This window comes from Setaria italica, chromosome I (assembly GCF_000263155.2).
Source record: "Setaria italica strain Yugu1 chromosome I, Setaria_italica_v2.0, whole genome shotgun sequence".
NCBI lineage: Eukaryota > Viridiplantae > Streptophyta > Magnoliopsida > Poales > Poaceae > Setaria > Setaria italica.
The window spans coordinates 7,285,103-7,312,213 of NC_028450.1; the positions used below are offsets into that span (position 1 = coordinate 7,285,103).

The 27,111-nt window shown below is 46.8% G+C and overlaps 5 protein-coding genes across 5 annotated transcripts in view; 3 read left to right on the forward strand and 2 right to left on the reverse strand.

The window, feature by feature from the left end:
* The window catches only part of LOC101786875 (single-stranded DNA-binding protein WHY2, mitochondrial), a 3,563-nt gene extending 563 nt beyond the window's left edge, over positions 1-3,000 (forward strand). The window contains exons 2-8 of the mRNA XM_004951779.2: positions 450-535; positions 641-738; positions 815-907; positions 1,040-1,134; positions 1,226-1,299; positions 1,679-1,767; positions 2,561-3,000. Coding sequence (XP_004951836.1) covers positions 450-535; positions 641-738; positions 815-907; positions 1,040-1,134; positions 1,226-1,299; positions 1,679-1,767; positions 2,561-2,677 — 652 coding nt within the window. The 3' untranslated portion in view covers positions 2,678-3,000. The remainder of the gene's footprint in view (positions 1-449; positions 536-640; positions 739-814; positions 908-1,039; positions 1,135-1,225; positions 1,300-1,678; positions 1,768-2,560) is intronic.
* A 4,115-nt stretch (positions 3,001-7,115) lies between these two features.
* LOC101786481 (probable arabinose 5-phosphate isomerase) lies at positions 7,116-10,725 on the reverse strand. Its single transcript, XM_004951778.2, has 3 exons — positions 9,903-10,725; positions 8,675-8,898; positions 7,116-7,637 (listed from the first exon to the last, which is right to left on the reverse strand). The coding sequence occupies exons 1-3, from the start codon at positions 10,557-10,559 to the stop codon at positions 7,481-7,483; spliced, it is 1,038 nt and encodes a 345-aa protein (XP_004951835.1). The 5' UTR covers positions 10,560-10,725; the 3' UTR covers positions 7,116-7,480.
* A 3,962-nt stretch (positions 10,726-14,687) lies between these two features.
* Positions 14,688-19,846, reverse strand: LOC101786077 (T-complex protein 1 subunit eta). Its single transcript, XM_004951777.4, has 14 exons — positions 19,691-19,846; positions 19,319-19,579; positions 18,377-18,502; positions 18,080-18,283; positions 17,637-17,806; positions 17,387-17,522; positions 17,185-17,301; positions 16,926-17,045; positions 16,746-16,844; positions 16,575-16,664; positions 15,978-16,059; positions 15,770-15,858; positions 15,602-15,676; positions 14,688-15,054 (listed from the first exon to the last, which is right to left on the reverse strand). Exons 1-14 carry the CDS (start codon positions 19,703-19,705, stop codon positions 14,956-14,958), a joined length of 1,683 nt encoding a protein of 560 aa, XP_004951834.1. The 5' UTR covers positions 19,706-19,846; the 3' UTR covers positions 14,688-14,955.
* A 243-nt stretch (positions 19,847-20,089) lies between these two features.
* Positions 20,090-24,291, forward strand: LOC101785678 (EH domain-containing protein 1). The gene is made up of 16 exons (XM_004951776.3): positions 20,090-20,345; positions 20,439-20,518; positions 20,633-20,701; positions 20,812-20,869; positions 20,968-21,020; positions 21,107-21,149; positions 21,225-21,286; positions 21,461-21,580; positions 21,675-21,777; positions 21,899-21,948; positions 22,396-22,524; positions 22,601-22,852; positions 22,966-23,045; positions 23,303-23,429; positions 23,507-23,650; positions 23,827-24,291. Exons 1-16 carry the CDS (start codon positions 20,108-20,110, stop codon positions 24,010-24,012), a joined length of 1,794 nt encoding a protein of 597 aa, XP_004951833.1. The 5' UTR covers positions 20,090-20,107; the 3' UTR covers positions 24,013-24,291.
* A 602-nt stretch (positions 24,292-24,893) lies between these two features.
* On the forward strand, positions 24,894-26,371 carry LOC101785275 (ethylene-responsive transcription factor 3-like). The gene has a single exon (XM_004951775.2). It carries the CDS (start codon positions 25,362-25,364, stop codon positions 25,986-25,988), a length of 627 nt encoding a protein of 208 aa, XP_004951832.1. The 5' UTR covers positions 24,894-25,361; the 3' UTR covers positions 25,989-26,371.
* Positions 26,372-27,111: the final 740 nt, after the last annotated feature.

Consider the following 27,111-nt stretch of genomic DNA (forward strand, 5'->3'; position numbering starts at 1 on the left):
TGTGCCTAATGCATTGAATGAAGAATTAGCCTTGTTAGAGGAATCTTAAAAATCAAACATAAAACTACCAAGAATATATTGAGGGTCGAACTTACTCTTTGATCACGAGAACAAAAGTCTTGATGCAAATTAGCTTTTATATGCAAATGATCATTTCTATTTACTGTTCTGCTTTTCATATGTTTGTGTATGTGTAGTTCCCATTTTAAGTTTATCAAGTACCAATGTATGCGGATTGGTGGTTAACATTATGCGAAGGTCTTAATTAAAAAAATATCACTGAATCCTAATGCCATATTCAAGCCATTCCTTTTGCTGCTGTATGTTTCTACAACCTTTTCCCAGCTCGACTTAGTCCAACATTTGACCCTTCTGTGGTCTTCGATATATTGGTAGTTGCAAAGTTAAGTTACTATTATATGTTATTCAAACTTGTTTTCCTTTCACAGGAGAGGTTTTGATCCTAAAGAAGCTCTTTGGAGTGGTTCATTGACATTCCAACAAGCTGTCTCAACTTCAGCAGCAAATCTTGATGGTGAAACATTTGTCACAAGACTTGTTATTAATCAGCCTTCGACATGCTGAGTGCTAGTCTCGATATTGCTTGCATGATAAGATGATTCTTAATCCCTTTGTGCAGAGAACTCATCTGGTAAAAAATTTGCAAGCTATACTGTGTTTAAGGGAAAGGCTGCACTTTCTATTCATCCTATACTACCAAGTTTCTGCAAAATGGAAGTATGTTTCTTTTACTTCTTTATTTTTTGGGCATACATTGTCCTTCATACGCAACATAATTTCTCTGTTCCATTAGTCTGGAGCATCTCGGATAAACAGAAATGGATCAGTAATGTTGACCTTCTTTCCTGCTGTTGGACAAAGGAAGTATGACTATACAAAGAAACAGGTAAATTATTTTTCTTTTGTAGTTTTATGAAGTTAGTATTTCCTGTTGAAGAAAACTATTCTCGTGAAGACTTACTCTTTATGACAATAACATGCGCCTTAATCTTATGATTGTGGAACATTTATTATGTAGCTTTTTTCTCTGTCACCTACTGAAGTTGGAAGCTTGATAAGTCTTGGGCCTGCTGAATCCTGTGAGTTTTTCCATGATCCATCCATGAAATCAAGGTTTGTGATAGTATTGTGTGAACTAACAAATCAGACAGAAAGCTCATATTTTTGTATCAGCCTTCTAACACCAACCTCTTTGTGTACCAAGTCATGAAGGACAGGTGAAAAAATCGCTGTCGATTACTCCCCTTGGCAGTGACAGTGGGTACTTTGTTAATATAAGTAAGTGACTCTTTCAACTGCCCATTTCTATGATGTTTAGATACCTGATCTCCCCTTGCTTTTAGTGCTTTTAGTCTAAAAGCTTTAACCAAAAGGAACTATGTTTGAGAAGCTTATGAAGTCTATTTAGGCATTGCCCATTTATCAAATATTGTCTCCCGTATTGAGTTGGAGTTTGTGGGTTTTGCTTGCCACTGTTGAAGGAACTTCCTGATATGAAAAAGGAAATGCTTCTGCTAAAGCTAGTATTTTGACAGAATTTCTATAGCTAGTTACCACTTACCATTACATTACGACATCAATGTCCTTTTATTTGCTCTGTACCCCTGTGTATTACTTGTCGGTTCTAATTGGAAATGTGTGACAATTTTCTTTGCAGCTGTTCTGAACAACATGCAGAAGACTACTGATCGCCTTTCAGTCCCTATCACAAAAGCTGAGTTTGCAGTGATGCGCACAGCACTAAGTGTAAGTTTCAATATTTCCATTTGTTCTAAGTTATATGAAGCATTGAAAGTGTTTGTTTGCACCACTGTCCAATTAAGCTAGGGCATGCTAATAGATGACTAAGAAATAAGAATCAATGGTGTCACATTGTTTCTGTCAAAGTTCTTCATTGAAGAAAGCACATGCCGGTTTATAGCCCCTGGTTTGCCTTATACATGGATTCACTTTCTTATGTGCACCTGTAAATGATAGCCTATGTCTATCAGTAGTGCCATGAAGGCATGAAGCCCCACGACTTGTTCAGGCGTATACATTTTCTAAGGGGGTGTTTGGATCCATGGACTAAACTTTAGTCCCTGTCACATCAAATGTTTAGATACTAATTAGGAGTATTAAACATAGACTATTTACAAAACCCATTGCACAGATGGAGGCTAAACAGCGAGATGAATCTATTAAGCCTAATTAGTCCATGATTTGACAATGTGCTGCTACAGTAACCATTTGCTAATGATGGATTTAATTAGGGCTTAATAGATTCGTCTCGCCGTTTAGCCTCCATCTGTGTAATTAGTTTTATAATTAACTCATATTTAGTCCTCATTAGCTTCCGAATATTCGATGTGACACGGACTAAACTTTAGCTCCAGGATCCAAACGCCCCTTAAGCTCTTGAACTTTAGTGGACACAAGCCTGAACTGTCTTGAAACTAGTACACATGCCACTGTTATTTATGGATGTTGCCTCCTTCATTGTATATATTCGTACGGTTTTATTCATGCTTTTGACTGCCCTTTCTGTGTATATGTGCAGTTTGCGTTGCCACACATCATGGGCTGGGATCAGGTTTTGACGCGCCATCCAGCTCCTCAAGCTAGCAGCAAGCCTAGGGTGGAGCGTCCACACCCGGATTCTGAATGGGAAAGGTGAAGCTTCCTTGTTGCAGCTAGATGATGGAGGATTTTGGGCATCGCTACAAAGTTGCTGCTGCAAAGTTTGGAGCATCGGTGTGCGTTGACTATATCTCCTTCCTGATCGATTCAGAACAGTCTTCGTTAGATTTCTGGAACTTAAGATTGAAGGCCAGATGGAGCACGATGGACCATTGTGTGTTTGTTCAGTGCTTGTGTAACTTCACCATGCCTACTAAACGCATGTTTCTAGTCGAGTTAGCTGTTATCCCTACGGTTTCCTGTGAATGTCTGTGCTTGGTGTTCATCGATTGGACGATATGGAATTTGCGATTTATCCTACTGCATTTGGGCATGGAGCAGTCAGGCAAAATGCGTGAGCCCAGTCTGCCACACGCCCACACTTGAGGAATTTAGAGAAACACCAACACAGTCAACACGGCTAAAGCATTGGAATAGAAACGAAAGCAAGGTGTTGTTTGGATCACTAACTTCAGCCCCTAAACTTTAGCCCAGCCCAGCAGGTAGCTAAACTTTAGCCCAACATCTGCTGGGCTGTTTGGATACATGAGCTAAACTTTAGTCTTCCTTCAAACAATGACTGATTTGCTCCTCATTAATGATTTCATGCACATGTACCCTGTTTACTGTCCCACGCCATGCGCCTATGCGCCAGCCATGCATGCGCTACACAGGAACTGTTTCCTGTTCCACGCCATGCATGCAGTGTCAAATATTATTACACAATTGTTCAAGTACGCAACTCAATGGTCCTAGGCATATAAGAAATCAAACACGCTACGATCTATTGTACAAACTTGAGGCTATTTGATCACGGAATGCATTTATGTTTGTATCTTCGTCCCTTGCTCGAGTACTCTGTGTTGGTTGAGAGGTTGATGCTTCATGAGGAACATAGTTCTCATCACGGTCACAACGATCAAAGTCCTTGTCCTTCATATGACTATCTCTAATAAAATTATGAAGTGACATGCATGCAACAATTATCTGGCTTTGCTTTGGCATTGGATAACTTGACACTTTCAACAAAATCCGCCACTTCATCTTCAAAACTCCAAATGACCTCTAGACGCAATTTCTAAGAGATGAATGAGCGAAGTTAAAGGTCTCTTTCATACCTCTCGGCATTGGCCCATTGCGAAACTCTGGAAGATGGTACTTTGTTCCCTTGTAAGGTGCAAGATAAACAGGACGATTCGGTATCAAAAGTCCACTAGATAAAACTTCCCTACTGATATGAACATTATTGTCAAAAAAAACATACAACATAAGTGGGCATAAAATTTGGATGTGGAAACATAGACAGTAATAATATACCAGAAGGTGGATGTGGGAAATTGTCTTTGTACTTGTCCTTAACATCATTGAACACTCTCATATCATGTACTGAACCAGGCCAGCCCACAAGAACAAATGTGAACAGTCACATTCTGTGTAGTAAAGCCCTTCCGACATAGATGTTGCACCACCTTGTCATTTGGCACGATAACCGGTATATGAGTGCCATCTATTGCTCCTATATGTTTGTTGAAGTGTGGAGAGAACCTAGGATTCTGTAACCTACGGTGTGTTATTCAGGGTCCACTGGCCTAATTATGTTAGCTGCTAGCTTTATAACACACTTCAAAACTTTGTCAAAGTTGCGGTGAGCTGTATCTAGTGATCTCTCTAATCTGTTCTCGGCTTGCCTGACTGACTGAGGTGCACCAACCATCCAAAGAAACATTCCTAAGGCCTCTACCGAAGTACTCTTTGATGTGGACTTCAGGCAATATGATTCCACCAACAGATTATGCAGTCGATCAAGCAATAGTCTACTCATTCTAAACATGTTATAGCATTTGACAGCATCTGCTAGATTTCTCATCACCCAATCATAGCCAGTTTCAATGGTCTTTCTCTTCTTAGCTTTATGGAAGTAAGTGTCATTGTACATACCAAACATGAGCAGATCCTCCGTGAACTGCCTTTCATATTCATCCTCCTCAAGAATGAGCTTCAAAAGCTCATCGTCACTTGAATCAGTCTCTCCATCCATATCCGGAGACACAATAGATAGTTGAAATCGGTTCAAAGCACAAGTATATATCAAAGCAATTTATCATCACAAATAGATATAGTTCAAAACAATTCATTTCCACCAACAGATATAGTTCAAAGTAATTTATTTCCACCAACAGATATAGTTCAAAGCAATTCATTTCCACCAACAGATATAGTTCAAAGAAATTCATTTCCACCAACAGATATAGTTCAAAGCAAATTCATCATCACAAATACAGGTAGTACAGATAGTTCAAATCATTAGAGACAAAAGTACTAGATGTAGACACAATTCTAATCTAGGTTGTGTTGTTTGCAATATCTCTTCAAGAAGGCTAACCTTCCTTCTGTTGTAGTCATGTTAATGAAGAACTCTCTCATGGGCTCATCTTTGCAAATTTGGGAAACAACATAGTACTCAGAACTTGTTTCATCCAGCCCACACTCTAAAGCCAACTGCTGAACCTGCTTAATGGTATTAGTCAACTGAGCCTTCCTCTTGCCTCTCATTGCAAGCTTGCTTGATGTACTGATTCCTTTCAGCTTGTTGCTTAGAAGAGAAACTAATGTAATCCTTCATCATTTTGACCATTGGGCTTTTGATCTTCTTGCTTGGACTTGAGGCTGTGGTGCTCGTACTACTTGCTCTCTTGCGACTATGTATGGACTCTATTCATTCTCTTGAAATCTGTCCTCCTCAACCTCCTGATGTTCTATGTCTGTTTGGTCATCTAAATTGCTGTGTCCTGCGACAAAAGAAGCTGAACCATCCACAACTACACCCTCAAGTATCTGCTCTAGCATTGGTAGGTATTCTGGAGGTTCATACCTTAGTTTGTTACAATCTGGATGCCCCTGCACATGAGCTAGATGAAGTTAGAAACTGAACATAGGAAACCTATTAGAAACAGTCCTAAGAGTATCAAGAAATATCTCTGTTGCATCCTCCCACCATTTTAGATCAGCAGTAGGCCACCCATTTCATCACGGCCTAAGCCACTGTCGACGTGAAGATCTTTTATAAACTGATACATTTGTTTCAGTTGTCTAATTCTATTAGTGATCTGTTTCCTATCATGCCTCAAATTGGTTGCGAAATACTTTTCTATGATGAGCTTGTACCCTCTTGCTATCATAGTTCCTTTGATGTAGTTACCCAATTGAATTCGATCAACGAGCAGTTGACACAGCAATTTGTTATTGTACTCTGATGACCAACTTCTTCTGTCAGTTTTATTCTAGCATATGCATCACAAGAATACACATTTAATTTTACTCTAACAGCAACAGTCGATTCACAGACTTGTCAGAGATCAAAGGACACTCGGCTCATACTTGAGAGATTTAGAAAATCTCTTCGACAGCATTGTCGTAAGCATCGTCATCGTCGTCGCCGCACCGTCCACTACCTCGACCTGAGCCACGGCCTACAGATGCAACAGGCGCCGTCGAAAAACTTCCACGCATCCCACGGCCGGTGGCGGGAACTGGCGGCAAGCAACCGCGGTGGGCACGACTGGGGGCCGAAGATTCACCGCGCCCTCCAATACCTCCGCCGCTACTGCGAGCCGCACGTAAACCCAGTGTGCGAGTGGCGCCTCCTTTGCCACCGCGCAGTTGAGGGGGAGGAGGGCCCATGCTATCGGTGTTACCTCTGCCAGCCCCGCCGGACTGTAGGATCCCCTGGTAAGACGCCATATGGGACCAGTCTTCCGCCTGCGAATTGAGGTCGAGTGCCTCAATGCCAATCTGGGAACCATGGACGGAGCCCGACCCCGGATAAGGGCGCGCCTCGCCAGAGAAGACGTCGAAGCCGCCGGCGGGGGAGTACGAATCCGCCTGCTCGAAGAAGTCCCTAGTGTCGTCGTTGCCGTACGCATCCATCGGCAGCCCGCGGATGTGGACCAGGTGGCTTGGAGGCGGCGGAGGTGCTCGGGCCACAGTGCCGGCAGCGGAGGAGACCGCGGGCGAAAGGGGCAGCGCTGGAGGAGCACAGGCTAGAGGGACGGCGAGAGGGGCAGAGGCGGAGGAGATCGGGCGAGTGGGCTGCGATAAAGGAGCTTGGGCGAGATGGGCGGCGGAGGAGGAGATCGGGCGAGAGGGGTGGCGGTGGCGTTGCGGGTGCGTGGGAGGGGCAGGGTGAGGGCGCGTGAGTGGATATGGTACCGTGCTGGGGTGGAGGGGGGTATGGTGCGTCCAGCAGCTGCCCCAAGGAGTTTTAGCCCAATTTAGGGTCTCTTTGGGAGAAAAAAAATTTTAGCCCATATTTTAGCTCTTTGCTCCGTTTAGCCCACCTATTTGGATCCCAAGAGCTTAAAAAATGAGCTAAAAATGCAGAACTTAAATTTAGTCCTGGGATCCAAACAGGCTCTAAGATTTGTAGTGCTAAAGCATTTACTTGAACGGCTGCATTGGAATTTCTCAGCGTCCACGATCATTTACAGAACAGGGTACAAAACACAGGCAGCCAAGGCAACTGCGAAACGGCATGTACACCAACATATTCCTCTTGCTACATCGATAAAAACACCTTCAGGAGCATATTCCTCTTGCCAAGCACTACACACAAAGGTACACTGACAGTCTAGGCTACACATACGCATCGCGATAAGACGCCTTCAGGTATGAACTGAGCGGCAGGAAAACTGGCAATTGGCAGTCTAGGGCCAAGTACAAGTAGATGGGAGGAACCACTAAGAACCCGGCAAGCTGGTACAGAATCTAAAAATCCAGCTGAAGGTGATGATGCCACAGAAGTCTACAATCCGGCAGAGACCAATCCATGCAGTGTAATGATCCCACAAACGACATTGTTGTCGTCGACAACAGGCAAGAACTGCACAGGTGAAGGAGGTGATTCCATCTTCTCCATGGCTTCGACTGCCATTGCCTCTGCAGTGATTGTCCTTGGATTCCTGTAAAGATAATGCAGGACAGTTAGACAAGGCACTGAAGAAGACTAGAAACAAATTCCACTAATACAACAGAACATAGGATATCACACATATAAGGAGGTGGCATTATCTACAGACTACAGTAAGTAATTGGATACTATGCATTTGCGTTACTTAAATGGCACAATGAACACGCTATCTGGTATTAATATTATCAACTTGAAAAATCAGAATTTCTTCTTAATACAGAGATAACAGCTCTCCTGCGTGTTCGAGAAAAACTTAAAAAATCTTAAAAGCAGGAGAGATGTTAAGAATCCAGTTTGATAATGATATGTTTTTTCCCCTTAGTGCAGCTTCCATGTTCATCACTCTTGTTCTTGATTTTTTTGCGAGGAAGCTTAAAGGTGCAAGCAGAAAGTTCATTTGAACACTAAATATTGAACGGGCAACATCTGCGTCAAACCCATAAGTATGGAAAATGAACAGAATAGAGGAACAGAAACCAACTCTCAACAAACAAAACAGAGTTAGTAAGGGAACAGCTGATTCTCACTGAAAACTGTTTAATAGAGCATTGTGTATTGACGTCTGGCACTAATACTGCTGCTGACAACACTAATGTGTATTCTCAATAAAACGTAATGCAGTTCTATACAATTCTTTTAAAAATAATGAACTCCAAAGCTTTGTGATGCATGATGAATATTTAGCATATTATGATGGGTTTAATTTAGTAAACTTGGCTACTTCAGGGAGAGAGAGAGAGAGAGATTGTGTTTTTCATAGTACTGCGTTTGTAAGGTTAAATTATTGAATTAGATAGTTTATAAAACAACAGAATTTTAGAAACATGACAAAAACAAAAGAACAAAAAGTACCAAACTGACAGGAAAACCAGCGGTCCGGTTTCAAACCAACAGGGACCAAATTTCAGTATAATGCCACGTTCCAAATCCCAGATGTACCAGAGAGATCTTAGAATCCTACATATACCAATAGTACTTGCGAGATAAGTAACTCATGCAGGCATGGTTAAACATAGCAAATTGACAAACCTGTTGCACATCTCACCAACTGTGAGATTAAAAATGTCTGGCCCGCTTGCCTTGAGTGTTCGCCGAAGATCACCATCAGTGAAGGTGCCAATCAAATGATGCTCTTCATCAACCACAAGCAGACACCCACAACCTTTACTGGTGAGCTCCGTGAGTTGGTCCATTATCATATCTCCCTCCTTGCACAGAGGAAGTTCATTCTGTTTCTTCATAACATCCTTAACCTGCAGGGTGTTTGCGTAAGAACATATAGTATAAAAGACATACCTCACCCACAGGAAAAGAAAATGGTAGCATTCTGGATCAATGACAACACCCACAGAAATCAGACAGGGGTAGTTTTGAAGAAACAATATCTACACTTGTTTTCACATTCAGTAACTAGTTTGCACATTAACAAGAGCAAGTGCAAGACTTCCATTCAAATATGTCATGACATGAACACACAGCGCCTGGAATTTGTTAAAAACTGTCACTACTAAACAGTCAACAACGCATGCAAATGATGAGGCCCGTTTTTGTCGTTTTTCTTACGACAATGAAAAGGACAGGATTTAAATGGCATGTGCATAAGAAACCCCCATATAAAAAGACAGTGAGAGGTAACCGTAGACAAACAAAATGTCGGCAGGATAGCGACAAAATTATCCAATCATAAAGAGCATTTCACAGGGCAATTTGGAACCAATCCCACCGATATGCAACAGTAAGTGAATCTCTCATTTTCTTTTAAGAGGAGCAATAAAGGAATATCAGTAGTAACAAATATTGGATACCTGATGTTTCCCATGGGGGTGGCAGCACAAGATCATTCAGCAAGTACTTTGCACATGAACAAGACATTGATTCAAATATGTCATGCCATAGCGGTGGTTAATTAAAAACAGCCACTATTAATTGCACGCAAACAATGAGGCCTTCTGTTGTTTTTCTTGCAAAAATGAAAAGAGAATGACCGTGACAGGTAACCATACAGAGAAACAAAATGTCAGTTTGATAGCGACAAAATTATTCAATCATGAAGAGGATTTCACAGGACATTTTGCAGAACCAACCCCACGGACACGCAACGGTAAATGAATCGAAAAGGAACATTAAAGGAGTAGTGACATGCATTTGAGATCCGATGTTCCCATGGGGGTGGCAGCACAAAATCATTGCAAGTTCCTTCTAACAAATACAGTAACTCGCGGGTAGCCTGTTTGTGTTTGGGTCAGAGGTAAGTTACCTTGAAGATGAGGGTCTTGCCGATCTTGCCGGCGGGGTGGTTGGAGGCGTACTGGTCCCTGGAGAGGCGGCGCGCCTCCATGATGGCGGCGACGACGGTGTCCCCGAACACCATCTGGATGGCGGTGGAGGTGACGGGCGCGAGGCCGAAGGGGCATATCTCCCCCTGCAGCGGCAGGTGCACGTTGAGGTCGCAGGCGGCGGCGAGCGGGCAGTCGCCTCCCGACGCCGCCGAGGTGAGCGAGATGAGGTAGGAGCCCTTGGCGCGCGCGCAGGGCGCGAGCGCGAGCAGCTCGTCGGAGGCTCCCGACTTGGAGAGCAGCACGAGCACGTCCCCTGGGAAGAGCGCGCCGATGTCGCCGTGGAGCGCGTCGACGGGGGCGAGGAAGCCCGCCCGCGCGAAGCCCAGCGACGCCAGCGTCTGCGCGATCTTCCGCGCCACGATGCCGGACTTGCCGACGCCCGTGAAGAAGACGGCCCCGGGCGCGTCGAGCAGCGCCTGCGCGAACGCGGCCGCCTGCGACATGTCGAGGCGGTCGAAGAAGTGGTCCAGGTGCCGGCGCTGCGCGGAGAAGAGCGGCGCCAGGTCCGACGCCGACACCGTGGCGCGCCCCCGCGGGGCGCATTCCGGGGAGGCGAGCACCGGGAGTGAGCCCATGGGGCGTCGGCAGCCGGGGGCGCGCGGGGTGCTCGAGGAAATGCCGCGGCGAGAGGGGTGGTGGGTTCGTTCCTTGGGATCTGGGGAAACGGGGTTCCGGGGTGGGGCGAACGGAGGAGGAAGAGGCGGCGTTTTGCGCGTCGAGCGAGCAAAATTGAAACTGTGAAATGGGAATGCGGTGAGAGCGAGCCCTATTTATTATTTAGGAAAAACAATTTTTTTAAAAAACACATTTTTTGCGAAGTAAAAGAACACATTATGTCATTAAAGTTTGAGATCCCCCATAAATGGCTTTATTGCAAATGTTCTTTCCTACTCAGTTACATTGAAAAAACTACCCCCATGCTTAATCGACTCAACCTATTCACTAAATTTGGAGCCACTGGTGCAATTCTTTATTGAATTAGGAGTATAATATCGACACTTTTAAAATGTTCCAAAAAGAATCGCTAATTTGGGCATATAAACATTCTTGCACCTAGATAGAATTGTCTATCCCTCACCCAAGTGAATTGAAAGATTTCCTCACTCGAATTTCACAGCCATTAGATCTAAAATCGATGGCCGGATCAACTCTCTCTCTCTATCTTATCTCCTCCCCACCCCAGACTCCCCCACCAACCCCGTGATGCTCGCCCCCGAACCATTCTCCGCACGCTCACCCCCGCCGCCGCCGCCGCCTTCCATCACCGCTGACACTGGACGCCCTCGCCACCTCCACCACCGCGGCGGGTGACGCCCTCGCCGTCCCGCCCACCCACCGCGACCACCGCCGGACTGGCAAGCTCCCCAACGGCAACCGCCTTCTTGCCCCTCCCGCCGCCGCCGTCGGCTACATTGCCCCCGCCCCAGCACCGCCCAACCACCCTCCACCACCACCCTGCCGGCGGCGCCCCCGCCGTCGCGCCTCACTGCCCCTGCGCCCGCCACCTCCGTCGGACCGGCCTACCGCCACCGGCCTTCTCTCTAGGGCCGCCGTGAGCACCCACCCGGAAAACCCGAACCCCTAACCCTGACGCCCCTAATCTCGTCAGAATTTGGACAGAGTTGGAGAAAAAAAAGGGAAAATGGTGTGCAGATGGGGAGGAAGAAAAAATTGGGTGAGGAAGAGCTTTGTTTTACCCGAGTGAGCTATAGTTTTTCCCTAACTTTACTTAAAAAAAGAAAAAGAAAGAAACAGGGGTACCATGAATAAGTTTAACTTCGCTAGTTTGTCCAACTTCAACGAAAACATGCTTAAGCATATGCACGGTAGAGTGATTTTTTCCGACTTAACATAGTAGTTTTTTTGCAATTCTTTGCTTTATTTAGGGCGCGTTTGACGCAGCTCCACACGGAATGGCTCCGGCTCCTGCTGCATTGTGCGCTACTGTTTCCCCTTAGCAAAGAAAAAGGACTCCGGCTCCCCTCGTTTTTTGTCCCCCCTTCACTCGTTTTTTTGTCTAAGGGACAAGAGGAGCGGGGTTGGAATGGCTCCCACGGCTCCGTTACATTGGCGCACAGCGCTGGAGCTGGAGCTGACAGGAACGAAAAAACATGAGAACGTTTCAGCCAGGATAACTAAAAATTGGTAGTTAGGCGTAGATTCATTTTGGACAAATTTAGGTAGAATTTTTTCCCCCGACAGGCTCGGACAATCATGCAGATATGAGCTGGTGATCAGTGTTCTGGACCTGATGGCCCTGACAGTGATGACCACCCATGCTGAGGCTGACGAACGGGCCAATGGCCATGCTGCGCGCGCACATAGACACACCCGTCGTGGTGCTCCTAGTGCTCCTTCGCCCGCCAACTTGGATGGGAATGGGATTGGAAACCCGAGTTGATGCGAGCCCGCCGTTGATTTCGCCCGCCCAGGCCCTACTCGCTCGAAACCAAACAGCAAAACCTGGAGTGGCCTCTGCTTGTTTGCTCCGATCCAAGAGATCTCTATCGCGCACGCGTAACGCGTGACCGGCGGCAGGTCCAGGGATCAGGCGAACGAAACCCCGGGCGTGAAATTGCATAATCACAGCCGTAAACCACTTCAGGTTTGCTGTTATCCCCATAAATTATTTTGTTGAAAATACGTACTCATCTACTTAATTTTGTTGAAAATATCCACCGTCGCAAAATTGATCGAATCAATCCATTCTCACCGAGATAGAGCCACTACAAGCCGAGGTAGTATAACCAAACTCGCCAAAAATATTTGCACTAGGTTTGTATTGATTTTTTAAAAAAACAATAGTGAAACACGGTGTGACAGTTTAGTCTCTCATTAGCAATTTTTTTTTATGAAATCTTTAAAAAAATATCAAGATTATACTCCTAAAAGTATCTAATTTAGGTCACATTAATGAATCGTTATTTTTTGAAAACGTCTCGAATCGGTTTAGTTTGCGCATACTAGGTGGATATTTACAACAAAATTAAGTAGATGAGTGGGTATTTGCAACAAAATAATTTAGGGTGTGGTGTCAAACTCCAAGCGATTTATAGGGCTTTGCTGTGGAAACAACCAGAAGCAATCAAGCAAGCGCGCGACATCGGGACATGCGAGATGCGACGTGCTTCCACCGTACACAGCGCGTGGGGCACGCGCGATGGAACAGGCGGTGCTAGAGGTCGCCGTTGATGTTTACTTTGTCGTACACTTTGATGGTGCAGATAAAAGCATGGGGGTATTTTGGATATATCTGATCAGATGCTGGATGGCTGTGAAAATCAGCACTACTCGAGATGGAAGGCGTGGCAAGAGAATATGGCCTGCAGTTGGTTGCGAACAGTGCCCGCCAGTGTCGTTGGTGTCTCGCACAGATCGCCCTGGTACAAACGTTAACCACACGGTAAAGATACATGCCGCTTCCGTGTAGAAAAGTGTGCTGTACAGCAAGTTCAAAAGAAAGGTGTTCATCACTGGCCTGGCCATATTGCAAAGAGTCATGACTACGAATTAGAGATTTGGAGAACAGCTAGCACGTCCCCACGAAGAGCGCGCCGATCGATGTCACCGACTCACCGTCACTGCTGGAGAAAGCGCCTCAGTACCAGTTGCATGAAGCGCGGCCGCTCCGGGCCGGCGCGCGTCGAGCAGTGCCGGCACGAAAGCCGCTGCCTGCAAGGCGCGCTGCAACACGTACATACCTGGTCGATCGAAGAAGTGGTCCAAGGTGCCTCGGCGAGACGCATTCGGTCCAGGAGGGGCACGCAAATCCAAAGGTTCTGATAATGTTGAACCTGTCGAGGAACAGAATCTCCGGTGAGCTTCCGCCGGAGATCCATGAGATGATGTGCCCCGGCTTCCGGGCGGAGGTGGCCACGCTCGGCGGCGTCCGGCCGGCACCGCAGCATCGTGCGCCTGCTGGGCTTCGCGTCGGGCGCGGAGAAGGACCTGCTGCTGTACGAGTACATGCCGGCCGGCGGGGTCCTTCACGGCGCGCACGCTGCGCTACCAGCGCCACGAGTGCCCGCCGAGGATCCTGCAACGCGACGTCAAGTCGAGCAGCATCCTGCTGGACGCGGAGATGGGAGGCGCACGCCGCCGACTTCGGCCACGCCAATTTCCTCAGCCGCGGCGCATCCGGCACCGGGGCGGTGGCGGCGGAGTGTGTCTCGGCCCTCGCCGGCTCGCGGCATTACCATGCATCATGCAACCACAAGCGATGACACCTACTTCCATGTGGTGGTGTACGTGCAGATTACGCGTACACGCTGCGGGTGGACGAGAGGAAGACGGACTTGTACAGCTTCTCGGCGTGGTGCTGCTGAAGCTCGTCACGGGGCGCCGCCCACTCGGCGACTTCGGCGACGAGATCGGCCTCGTCAACTGGGCCCGAACCGCCGTGAAGAGGCCATCGGACGCCATGGCGTTGCTGCCCGTGGCCGACCCGCGCTGCTGCCGCCATAGCCGGCCGGCCTGATAGCGGGCCTATTCAGGGTGGGCATACCGTGCGTCTGCAAGAGCAACCATGCGCGTCCTAGCATGCGCGAGGTCGTGCACGTCCTCCCCAGCTTCGAACCAGTTGCCGACCCAGCCAGCTAAAACTCTACTCTATCCTCTGCAACTAACGGTAGATAAGATCCGAAATAGAACATATGCTTGAACAAGCAGCACCAGTCAGTCTGAGCAAACAGCATCCGCGTTCCAAAAACAACGCACAGAATTTTAGGCTTCAGCGCACAAGGATCGCAACAAAAGGAATACATCCTTTAGCTCGAGAGAAAAAAAAACAAGGCTCAGATCTAACTATATCACAACCGGTGGCGGCTACATTCATAAATGCCTGGTATATCTCTGCTGTTCTGAAACAAAGGCTATCATTGCTTCTGAATCACTCACATCACACGTGCAGTTATGATACAACAGCCCTCAGGCGATCAAAAACATGAAGTTACAGAGTCGACGTGGCTCAATTTACCGCCTGCGCATGCCCCTCCCGCCACGGCCTCGCATTGCACCTCCTCCACGACCAGCCATTGCACCAGCTGCAGCATCACCTTGTGCGCTCTCAGACTAGAGCATCCCACGATTTATAGAAAGAAAAGGAGCCAATAAGTAAATTATATGAAGAATCGATTGCTTCAAACAAAACATAGAGAAACTGTCTGGAAAGCATTCAAAATAGATGGCAAATATCTAATAACTTAGCAACGATCTGAATTCAACGACAACAGGCCATAAGTCACAAGAAGACAAATGCTATGCCCTTAATGAGCATGAAAGATCATGCGAGGTTAGAACATGTGCCATCTCAAGCTGCAAAATGACGGACCAATATCTAAAGATTACAAGGTGCAAATCATTTATCCAGCAATAAAGTGAACTGCGATCACCATATCTACAACAAATCATTTCTATGACCATTTCTTGCTTATACTGATTTGAATCTCTCTAGTAGAGGAGATGCATTTAATTAAATTAATATTTCGCATATGAAGGGACGTGCATTGCCACAGGATGATGAGTCCCAACAACACTCAAGAAACAAAAGAAAGGGAATATAAGTTGTGTTTTTCACATAACGCCATAATGGACAGTGGACATTTGCAAGTCTCCTTACCTTTGGGTTTTTCACTGTTTCGTCGACGCTCAGGATAAGGCAGGAAGCTTCTGTTGCGGCATTTATAGCATTGATCTGAACAACATTGCATTCCGGATGTTAAAACATTTCAAATTAAGAATACATGCATATTTAAATGCAAATGAATAAAACCAAATGTCTAATTACCTTAACAACAGCAGGCTCCCACACAAAGTTAGCAAAGGAATCAGCAATTCCACCAGTGTTTATGTCTACACCATAATTAGCACCATCACCTGATACAAATGAACCGTGAATCAGACATCAGTAAAACAGATAGCTTTGTTGCATCACAATTTTACTGACATGTATAAAAGCATACACTGAGCTCGACATAAAGCTTAAGGGAACCAACCAGATGCATGTTTCTGCCTGAGCTTGTTGAGCACATCAGTTGCGTCAAATCCAGCATTATCACAAAGTTGTCGTGGAATAACCTGCAGGATGATTTTATTTCAAATTCAGAATACATAATATGAAATAAGTTGTCAAAATAAAAAAACCATCATCACTGTAGCTCTTCCTGACAATACCAAATGCAACAGTTAGAAGATAACCTACAAATCCATAGCTAGTGCTGGACCGACATGAAACCATGCACATTTTCTTGATTTTAGGAAAACTGAAAACCTTACATTCAAAGTATTCTTAATGAGAATAAAAAGGAAAAGAAGAACATCTTGCATCTGTTTCCTCCAGTTATTTGTTTTTTTTTCCTTAAACGGCTTGCCAACAACTACAGTACAGTCTTTTAAAAATTTAATCCTTTTGTCCTTGCCTTCATGGCAAATGGACTTTTAACCAAATCAACAAGAGGTTGCAATACCACACAATCATTGTGGAGTTAACAAAAGAGATTTCTTGCTTTAGTTGTTAAAATTCAAGTGCAGTATAATAAAAGCACATCTCCAAAACAATCAAGGAAACAAAAGTACAGATCGGATATACGTACCTCAAGGGCTTTAGCAAACGAATTTACAAAGAACTGAGACTTCCCAGCAATGGTTCGTGCATGCTGTCTGAGATACTTGCTTATTTCCATCTGCAAAAAACATAAAAGGTCAGCCCAAAGTTATGCAGAAGGCTGAATGATTCATCTTGACAAGCTGAGCACTAGACATACATCAATTGCACCACCACCCGGCACGACTGTAGAGTTCTTAAGAGCTCTCCTAACAATCATGATGGCATCATGGAGACTTCGTTCAGCTTCCTCAATGAACTAGCACAGGATCAAAGAAATTTAAGCACGTTCATTTAAGTTTGTCACAAATAGGTATTGAGATGTGTGTCAATAGAAAACCTGGTCTGCACCACCACGGAGGACAATAGTTGCTGTCTGACCAGAAGGGCAGCCACTAAATATGTTGAATCTTTCATTGCCCACTTGTTTTTCCTCAAATACCTCACAAGAACCAAGTACCTTTTTAAAAAAAAGATGATCTAATCAGCTTGCAATTTACACCAGGCAACTGATATTAGCCCTCAATGTCCAGTTGACAAACCATCAAAAACAGGTGGTTCAACATATAATGAGCACCTTTAAAAAAATGATACTTTACCTCATCAATGACATTATTTACAGAAGTTTGAACGGTTCCACCAGTTGCTGCAGCCACTCGTTGCAGGTCCTCTTCAGTGACACGACCGGCACAGAAAATGTCTCGGTCTGCAAAATACTGCGTAGGACCAAAATATCTTAGATGGGATGCAGAAGTAAATGGCAGAAAAGCAGGACAATTTCAATAAGAAATGCCAGGGTACCTGTGTTGCCAGATCACCAATAGCTAACCGAGACAGAACTATCTTTGCTCCGCTTTTCACACATTTATCCAGTTTGTCATAAATAATGTTCCATTCAGCATCGACAATTGATTGGTATTGCAGAGGATCTGATAATCTACAGGTATGGTGGAAACGTTTAAATATACGAAGGCATAGAGCAACACAAGTAAAAGATTGGAACACAAACTCTGTAGTGCTCAGTGAGGCTTAAGTGACTCAGTAAGAATACCTGATCTCTGCATTTTCTTTCTCAGATTTCAATTCTAGTTCAATGTTCAACAAAAGAATCTTTGGATTTAGGAACTTCTTTGGTTGCTGCTCAAATCCAGCATATGAAAATGTCTTCTTGAATGCCACACCATTCACCAGAAATGAATCTCTCATGGTACCTCCAGGAACCTAAGATACATCACAACATCAAGCTTTAATGTCTCATGCCTAGCATGCAAAAGACCCTGAGAGCATACAAGAATTAAGAGTGCATTATATGATTGTCCTGTACCCCATGTATGTCCTTTCTACAGCTCAAAACTACATTTCTTCCAGATGAAAACAAAAGGCTTTTACTTGGTTACGTAGTGAATCGATCCTTAACACACCCGTTCTGAAGTAAACAAGATATCACTGTTCAACTGAGTATAATATCACAAAAGGGAAAATAACAGGAATTACCTTTTTAATCCCAATAAGATTAAGCCTGTCATCATTGCAAATGGCAAGGACAGCATCCACAACCATAGAAGCAAAGAATTCTTTTTCACCACCAATCAGTTTTGATGAGAGTGTTGTGGCAGCACACTTGGCTAGCAATGATTTCTTCTCTTCAAGGCTTTTCCCTTCTATGCTAACTGCCAATTCTTTAACCCTTTGAATTGCCTGATAGAAATTCATGTTAATGCATAATTAACTTTTGAGAATTGCAGAGAATCAAAATGTCAGAGGTTCAAAACAAAAATGGTAGTTACAAACCATATTGCCCGCAGCCCTATAACTGCGAATTAGACTGTGGGGGTGCACTCCATCCTCAACATAAGGTTTTGCTTCCTTTAAGAATTCTCCAGCTAGAAGCACCACAGTAGTAGTTCCATCACCGACCTGAGTAAATGAAAAATTCAAGGTCGAGCATAATCCGCGTGCCCAAGTTCCATAGTCTAACAAGCATCAATCCAACACAAACTAATAAAAGCTAAAACTTATTAATCAATCAGATAGCTTTATAACTTCGTAAGAGAAACACGAGACCATATGTAAACTAAATTGTTCTCATAAGTAAAAAAGTCTGATTCTTAAAAATGAAAAACCTGACCCAATCAAAAACAACAGGCAAGATTCAAACCAAAATCAGAAAGAGTTTCATCTTCTATGAATGTCAAATTTGACCATCTTAAGTACGCCATTTAGTAAGCTTGTCAACAGAGCCTCAAAAAGCTACAGATGACGCAATGAACTACTTGCACATAAGTGGAAAGAAAATGTAAATGGAATCAATTAATAATCAAGTAAAGATACAACAAAATGGGATTGAATAAAAGCTTTAACAGGTCCTTTCTTTGTGCCAAATGTGTGAAGATAACAGTGGACATATCTTAGCCAAACAGCACAGATCAGTAATTTGGCCAACAATGACTTAGATGTCTTCGCTTTTCAAATTGCATCCCATGCCTTATAGCTCAAATTCACAGCCTATCCACGACTAAATTATGAATTCATGAGTGATTCCCCTAAAATTGACAAATCAACCCTACTTCCATCAGATTAAATGGCAGGAAATACTGTGCAACTGATACTTCAGCGTTCTTATCTGTCTGCTAACATGGCAACTACCAATCTACCTTAGCCCAGAAATGCATCTAGTAGATCACACTGACGCGGGTTTCCACTCCAATCAATGATTTATACTGAGATGGGTACCTCGGAGTCCTGTGACTTTGCGATGTCGACGAGGATCTTGGCGGCGGGGTGCACGATGTCAAGGAGGCGCATGATGGTGGCGCCGTCGTTGGAGATGGTGACGCCGCCCTTGTCGTCGTGGATGAGCTTGTCCATGCCCCGGGGCCCCAGCGTGGTCCGCACGGTGTCCGCCACCGCCGTGCACGCGTTGATGTTGCTCACCACCTGCGCGCGCCCCTGCGACGTGTCCGTGCCCTCCTTGAGCAGGATGATCTGCGGTTGCTGCGGGACAAAAACAAACAGAAACGAGATCACGAACATCAGGATCAGCGAGCCATAGCTTGATAGCGAGCGGATTGGGTTAGGTTCGGTGGAGGTGGAGGTGGCGCTTACCATCATCGCCGCCATGGTTGGGGGCTGGGCGAAGCTAGGGTTTGGGGTGTGAGGGAGAGGAGGAGATCTGAGAGGAGGGAGGGAAAGGGTTTTGCTGTTTCGGCCGAGGAGGTTTTCTGATGGAGATGGAGATCCGGGCTGCTCCACAACAACACGACTAGTGGGCCCGCCACGGGTTTCCACCTACTTTTCATGGGCTGGTTGGCCAACTGGGCCAAAAACCAGGCCCATACTTTCCCCTTTCTAGAGGGAGTGATCATTTTTTTTCTCCCGAAAAATTTGAATCGGTTTAGCCAAGGGTTATCCTCCAAATCCCTATCCGGTCAGGCCATCGGGGAGCGTCCAGCCCTAAATAAAAAATTAAAAGAAATCACAGGGTGGGGAGCGTCTCCGTGAAGTGGGGTCCCCCGTTTCAAAATGGCATCCCGTCCGACGCGGACGAGAGGGAGAGGGAAAACCGAAGGGAGGCGGCCCGTCACGTTCCTGTGTCACCTGTGCTGCTGCAGCTGCTCCTGCTCCAATCCGCGGCGGCGGCGGCGGCCTAGCACCGGGGCGTGGCGGCGAGAGATGGAGATCGCGCGAGCTGCGGCCGGCGTCGCCTGCTCCAAGGAGCACCAGAGGATCTACGCAGAGTGGTTCGCGCTCGCCGACCCAGGTAAGGCGCACCCGCCCGCTCCCGCTCCCGCACTACCTCGAGAACTCGCGGAGGCTTTGATGCTTACGGTTCCGGCGGGGGGCTCTGCTGTAGATGGCGACGGCCGCGTCACGGGCGCCGACGCCACCAGCTTCTTCGTCATGTCCGGGCTCTCGCGCGCCGATCTCAAGCAGGTCAGCGCGGGGCCGCTCGGCTCTTCCTACTCCTCTTCTCCGGGCGGTTTCGCCTCGGGTTCTCGTTGCTGAATGGCTAGTGATGCTTCCCTGTTTTTGGATTTGCGTGCGAAGGTATGGGCGATCGCGGATTCCAAGCGGCAGGGGTACCTCGGATTCGCCGAGTTCGTCACTGCAATGCAGGTTCGTCCCCACTCTTGTGCATCAGTCGTAGCGTGTGCTTCTGATAACGAATGGTGTGGTCGTGCTGCTGCGCTGTGGACTGATGGTCTGAACCAAATTGCATAATGCAGCTCGTGTCTCTGGCCCAAGCGGGGAACGAGATCACCCAGGACAGTCTCAACCGGGAAGGTAGTGGGCTGTGAACTGAACTTCTCCTGTTTTCCCCCCTTATGTGAGTTATTTGGGTGTGGATGTTTGAATTGGACTGTTCATGATTGTTCCTGCAGACCTGAGCACCTTGGATCCACCTGTGATGGAAGGTGTGGATGAACTAGTGGCTGTAAGTCTGAAATCTTCGGATTCCGTGTCATTTTAATGAATTTACCCCTTGCCAACATGATATTATGATGGCTTCTTGCATTTCAGAGATCCAAGGCTGTTGTGAAGAGAGTTCACCCAGAAGACAATGGTAATGATTGTGTTTCCCTCCAGTTATAATCATGTGAGTGAATCGTCCTTTAATGCTACCTATATCTGTTCTCAGGCACCCCTCAGGTCCAAGCTTCATCCATTTATCACTGGTTTGGTTCAAAATCAGCACAGAAGGTATTAGATTGGCGAGTTGATTTGTAAAATCTTCCACAAAATCTATGGACTTTGTTTTCCGTTTGCTTTTCGTTGCAGCGCATGCCATTTTGTTTGTTGTTTGTTGTGTGCGGAGCATTGTGGTTCAGGTGTTCAGCAATCGATCGATTTTGCATTTCTTTTGGCACTCTGCAGGCGCAGATGCCTCTGACTGCTGTTACCTCTGTAATTGATGGCTTAAAAAGACTATACCTTGAAAAACTGAAGCCTTTGGAAGTCGCATACAGATTCAACGATTTTGCTTCCCCATTATTGGTAAATAATTCCATACGCTGTTTAGTTTTGCTGGAAGTTATATGTGATAATGTCAATACTTACATGTCGCCGCATTGCTTCTACCATTTTCCAGACAAGCAGTGATTTTGATGCAAAGCCAATGGTTATGCTCTTGGGTCAATATTCTACAGGGAAAACAACATTCATTAAGCATCTGCTGAAGACAAGCTACCCAGGTTCGATGCTTTATCTTATACAGCAGATTTGGAGTTTTAGCCTTATCCATACCATCTGTCTTGGAATTGATTTCCTCTGATTGCATCGAAATTAACTTTACGTGGCTGTTTTCAATTGCAGGAGCTCATGTCGGACCAGAGCCTACTACTGACAGATTCGTAGTTGTCATGGTAATACTAGCATGAATATTGTATTTTCTTTCAGGATGGATGTGGTACCTGACAGATGGTCGATACTGTAGCACGTATATTAGCAGAGTTTTCCTTATGTTGGCTAAACCAATGTTGTTGATCTTTATTATTTATTAGATTTTAAGAACCGCTAATGTCCCTAGGGTTAGCCATTATCATGAACCTGTGATTGCTGAAATAAACTTTTAATATTGAAAAAGGTAGGATTACTGTTGTGCTGTTTTGTTTACCCTTCTTTAAAACTTCCTTGAAACCATACTGCACACATGGGATATTGATCCATTCTGTAGTAGTTCAGAACAAGACTTTGCTGCTAACCTTTTGCAAATCCTATCAGTTTGCATTACCTGCTGGCTAACACTGTTACTGTATATGCATTTTTTTTCTAATTATTTCTCAGATTAGTTTCTGTTGTTTTTACTTCAGTCAGGACCAGATGGAAGGACTATTCCAGGCAATACTATTGCTGTTCAAGCTGACATGCCATTCACTGGTCTTACAACATTTGGGGGAGCATTTCTATCGAAGTTTGAATGCTCTCAGATGCCACATCCGGTAAGCTTTAATTGTGATAGTGGTACATGGAGAATGCATTCATTTCAGAAACTGAAACCTCCTTTGTTTTTCGTAGCTACTAGAGCATATCACATTTGTAGATAGTCCCGGTGTTCTCTCTGGTGAAAAGCAACGGACCCAACGCAGCTATGATTTCACTGGTGTAACTTCATGGTTTGCTGCCAAGTGTGACCTTATTCTTCTTCTGTTTGACCCTCACAAGCTTGATATAAGTGATGAGTTCAAACGTGTCATTTCATCCTTACGTGGGCATGATGACAAAATACGCGTAGTGTTGAACAAGGCAGACCAAGTTGACACTCAGCAGGTAAAGGCTTTAGTTGCAATTAATTTGTATGGCCTGTTATGCTTATGCTTTGTTTCTTTGTTGAAAATAAAATCTCATATGATGAATAATTTTCCCTCGTATTCATGCTACAGCTTATGAGAGTGTATGGTGCGCTGATGTGGTCTCTTGGAAAAGTGCTAAATACTCCTGAGGTTGTGCGTGTGTACATTGGGTAATTACTATGGCTATTCTTTGTTACTTTACGGTTTGGTGCAATTCTGGAGGTTGTACCAGTCTTATACACTTGTGATAAAAAAATGCATGCTGATGGAGATCCAAAATATATGTTTGATCTGCATTGGGATTTAGCTCATCTTGCAGCTGTCAGCAGTTGATTATTGAAGTATAAATGACATGTCTGAATCATACAAATGAATTTGTTATTGTTACATTAACTGGATTCTCACTTTCGAACTAATTTTGACACAGGTCATTCAATGATAAACCAGTGAATGAGACAGCTGTAGGCCCAATTGGAAAAGACTTGTTTGAGAGGGAGCAAGATGACCTCCTCTGTGACCTGAAAGATATTCCGAAGAAGGCTTGTGACCGCCAGGTAAGTTGAATCACTTATTCATCTGAATTCTTCATTTATGTACGGTACATTTAAATGAACACCACCATTCACTGCAGGTCAATGAGTTTGTCAAGCGCGCTAGAGCTGCCAAGATCCATGCTTACATAATTGGCCATCTGAAGAAGGAGATGCCTGCAATGATGGGAAAAGCTAAGGCTCAACAGCGACTCATAGACAACTTAGAAGACGAGTTTGCAAAGGTACTTCCAGACAACTGAATTGCCTGAATGTTTCTGTCTGAGTCTAATTTCAGCATAAGGTTTTTCCCAATAGTAATACTTATGCGCATGCATCTAAATTCAGAGCAACTGCCATTTTTCTTCTCTATTCCGTGCGACATCCATGTCTGACTGATACACACGGTCTGGTGGAACAGGTGCAGAGGGAGTACCATCTCCCCGCCGGCGACTTCCCAGACGTCGAGCACTTCAAGCAGGTGCTGGGTGGGTACAACATCGACAAGTTCGAGAAGCTCAAGCCCAAGATGGTGCAGGCGGTGGACGACATGCTCGCGTACGACATCCCGGAGCTCCTCAAGAACTTCAAGAACCCCTACGAGTGAACTGAGCTGACCTCTCGTCGGTTGTAAAAGAAGAGTACCTTGAGCCGTCACCTTCCGATGGTTGGTTACTAGCAGTCCCCCGTCGTGTCAAAACCGAGAGGATGCATGAAGATTCAGAGAGGCATAGCGCATAGGCTGTTCAGTCTCAGCGCCAGTGCTCTATGGCGCAGGATTGTAGTACCGTTACTCGTGGTGGTGTCGTCGCCGTCTTGCTGTGATACGTCTTTTCCCCCTTGTGAGTGTTACAGGTGGCGACGCGATAGCACGTTGCAATGATAAGTTTGCGACCATGTGGTGTTGCTGGGCGTGGGCGGCACACGGCGCGTGAATGATGCAGCAGCGCCGCACCGCGAACCCCACGACCCGTGTGGCCGTGCCGTCGGCCGCGTTTCCCGTTTGAGTGCTGGGCAAATCGTTTGGACCTGAATGGACGGTGTCCGGCTGACTCCACACACATGATAGTGGCCTTGCCCATGAACTGGGGCCGTGTGTCCCATAGTCTCGCTCAGAACGTCCAACTTTTTTTTTTAACAACAGAACTTTAAAATGAGCAGGCCGTTTTCTATAAATAAAAAACCATGCGTTTCAAATTTGTCCAGGATCAAGCATGGACTTGTAGTTTTAAACTTTTAAACACAGATTAACCTTGCTCCGCGGCCAAACTAGCTCATTTTACTCGTAGTGTGTAGACGGTCACCGACTCACTTGAACGGTCTCGGATTCAGCTCACGTTTGCTTCCACTCCGCTGAGCGCTGATCCTGTCCACAGCCACACAAGCGGGGGGTCACTAGAGGCAGGCGCGCGCGAATATGCCGCGCCCGCGCTAGTGGCGCCGCGGCTACCACCACGACACGGCACGGCGCGCACTCACCCACCCGTCGAACGAATCGCAAAAATCCCCCCGCGCCCAACCACACCGCACCACCCGTGGTCTCTGGTCTGGCGTGGGAGGGGAGAGGAGGAGAGGCGAATGCGATGCGGTGATGGCTGATGATGAGGGGAGCGGGAGAGCCAGCAGGCAGCAGGAGGCAGCCGCGGGAGGCCGGCAGCCGACCGACCCCGGGACGTGGACGTGGTGACGCGGTCGGCCGGAAATCAACCAACCAACCAGCGGACCGACGCGGCGCCCGGGTCGTGGCGGGCCCGCCGCGTCAGCCTCCGCGGCGCCGTGCCGACCAAACAGGCGGCGGGTTCTCGCGGGAGGGGGAGGGAGGAAAGGAAAGAAAGGCTACTCGGGGCAGGCCAGGCCAAACGCGGAGTCGCCGAGGACACGGTGAGGACGGCAGAGGAGAGGAGAACAGGGCAGCGAGCGCGTGGTCGGAGGCGAGGCGGAGGAGGGGAGGGGGGGATGCGGCGGTCGAGGCTGCCGCCGGTCCCGGCGCCGGCGGGGCACGGCGGGGCGGAGGTGAAGTACCGCGGGGTGAGGCGGCGGCCGTCGGGGCGGTACGCGGCCGAGATCCGGGACCCGGCGCGGAAGACCCCGATCTGGCTCGGCACCTTCGACTCCGCCGAGGCCGCCGCGCGCGCCTACGACGCCGCCGCCAGGAACATCCGCGGCGCTGCCGCGCGGACCAACTTCCCCTCCTCCGCCGCGTCCCCCGCGGTCGCACCGGTGGCGGTGGTGCCGCCTCCTCCGCAGCACCCCGTCACGGCGGCGTCGGCGGCGGCGACGTCTAGCCACAGCAGCACCGTCGAGTCCTGGAGCGGCGGCGGCGGAAGCGGCGCGCCGGGCGCCGTTACGGCGGGGTTCCTCCGCGGCGCCGCCCCGGCTGCCGAGGAGGACTGCCGCAGCTACTGCGGGTCGTCCTCCTCGGTCCTCTGCGAGGACGGCGCGTCGGGCGCCGGCGCCGGCGACGAGGCCGCCGCGCCGCCGCGGTGCTCGCCGCTGCCCTTCGATCTGAACGTGGCGGACCCGGAGGCGGCCGCCGCCGCCGACGAGATGGACTGGCGCTGCGACACGCTGCTCCACCTCTAGCCGCCGCCGCCGCCTCGGCGAACCAGCCACGAACCAACTGCAAAGCACTGCCCCCGAAATGGTACCGGATCGTGCTCGCTTCTTCGTGTTCTTGGGCTGCCTCATCCGGTGGAGCAGTGCTTACTGCCGAGTGCTATCTCGATAGACATTGATAATTTTTTTTCCTGCTTCTTTTAGTCTCTTCTACCGCTGTCAAGATTCGGTAATACTTTGTGATAATGTGAATAACAATCATGTGCTCCGTCGAGAGAATCTGTTCTTGTAATCTTCCCGTGTATCTCTACCTATAGTATGGTGTCTTCTGTATCCACGGCCTCTTGCTGTAATTCCGAAGAAGACAATGGAATTAAGAGAAATTTACACAGACCTTTGCTTCTGCTGAATCCCTGTAACTTGGTAGCTCCTGGATGTTACTTATCCGTGGATTTTGAGCACAAGTTTGAAAAGTGAAACATTACTTCTAACCTGACTCAATTATGTCCCTAATTCAGTATTGCAAGAGTATCATCTTCAGTTCAAGGCATTCAGATCCTGAAAACAGATGATCTTTCCGAGACGCATAACCGGAAGGCATTCAGATCAGCAGCAGTTGCGTGCTGCAGAAATACCAGGACCTTCCTGGTACTTCGTTGCAAGCTTCATCATTTGCACGCACTAATCAGTGTCACTTGGTCAGTAGGGGCATGGAGGTTTTGAGGCTAAAACCTACACAAACTGCAATGTCCAGTGAGTCCGCTCGCTAAGTCGTTGGTCACTTCACTTTATGCTGTAAGTACGGGTGCTATTGACAAAAGATGCAGTGTGCCTTCAGGAGAGGAGTTTTTTTTTTTTTGATAAAGGAGAGGAGGTTCAGTCAGTCAATACAGGAGCTGAAAAGGAAGTTGCAGGCTGGACGGTGCTGTTTCCATCAGATACGAGCCTATCTACGGCCCTGTGCGCTGTGGATCCAGGCTGCGATTGGGTTGATGACACGGCTGTCAGTGCTAGTGACTGGATGAGCAAATCTCCAGCGTGGCAGATAGCGTTTGCAGAGACCTTGCTTGCTTGCGCTGAATGTCTGTACTTGGTACCCTCCTCGCACAAGTTTGGAAAGTGATGAAGCACTGCTACTTGACATGATCAT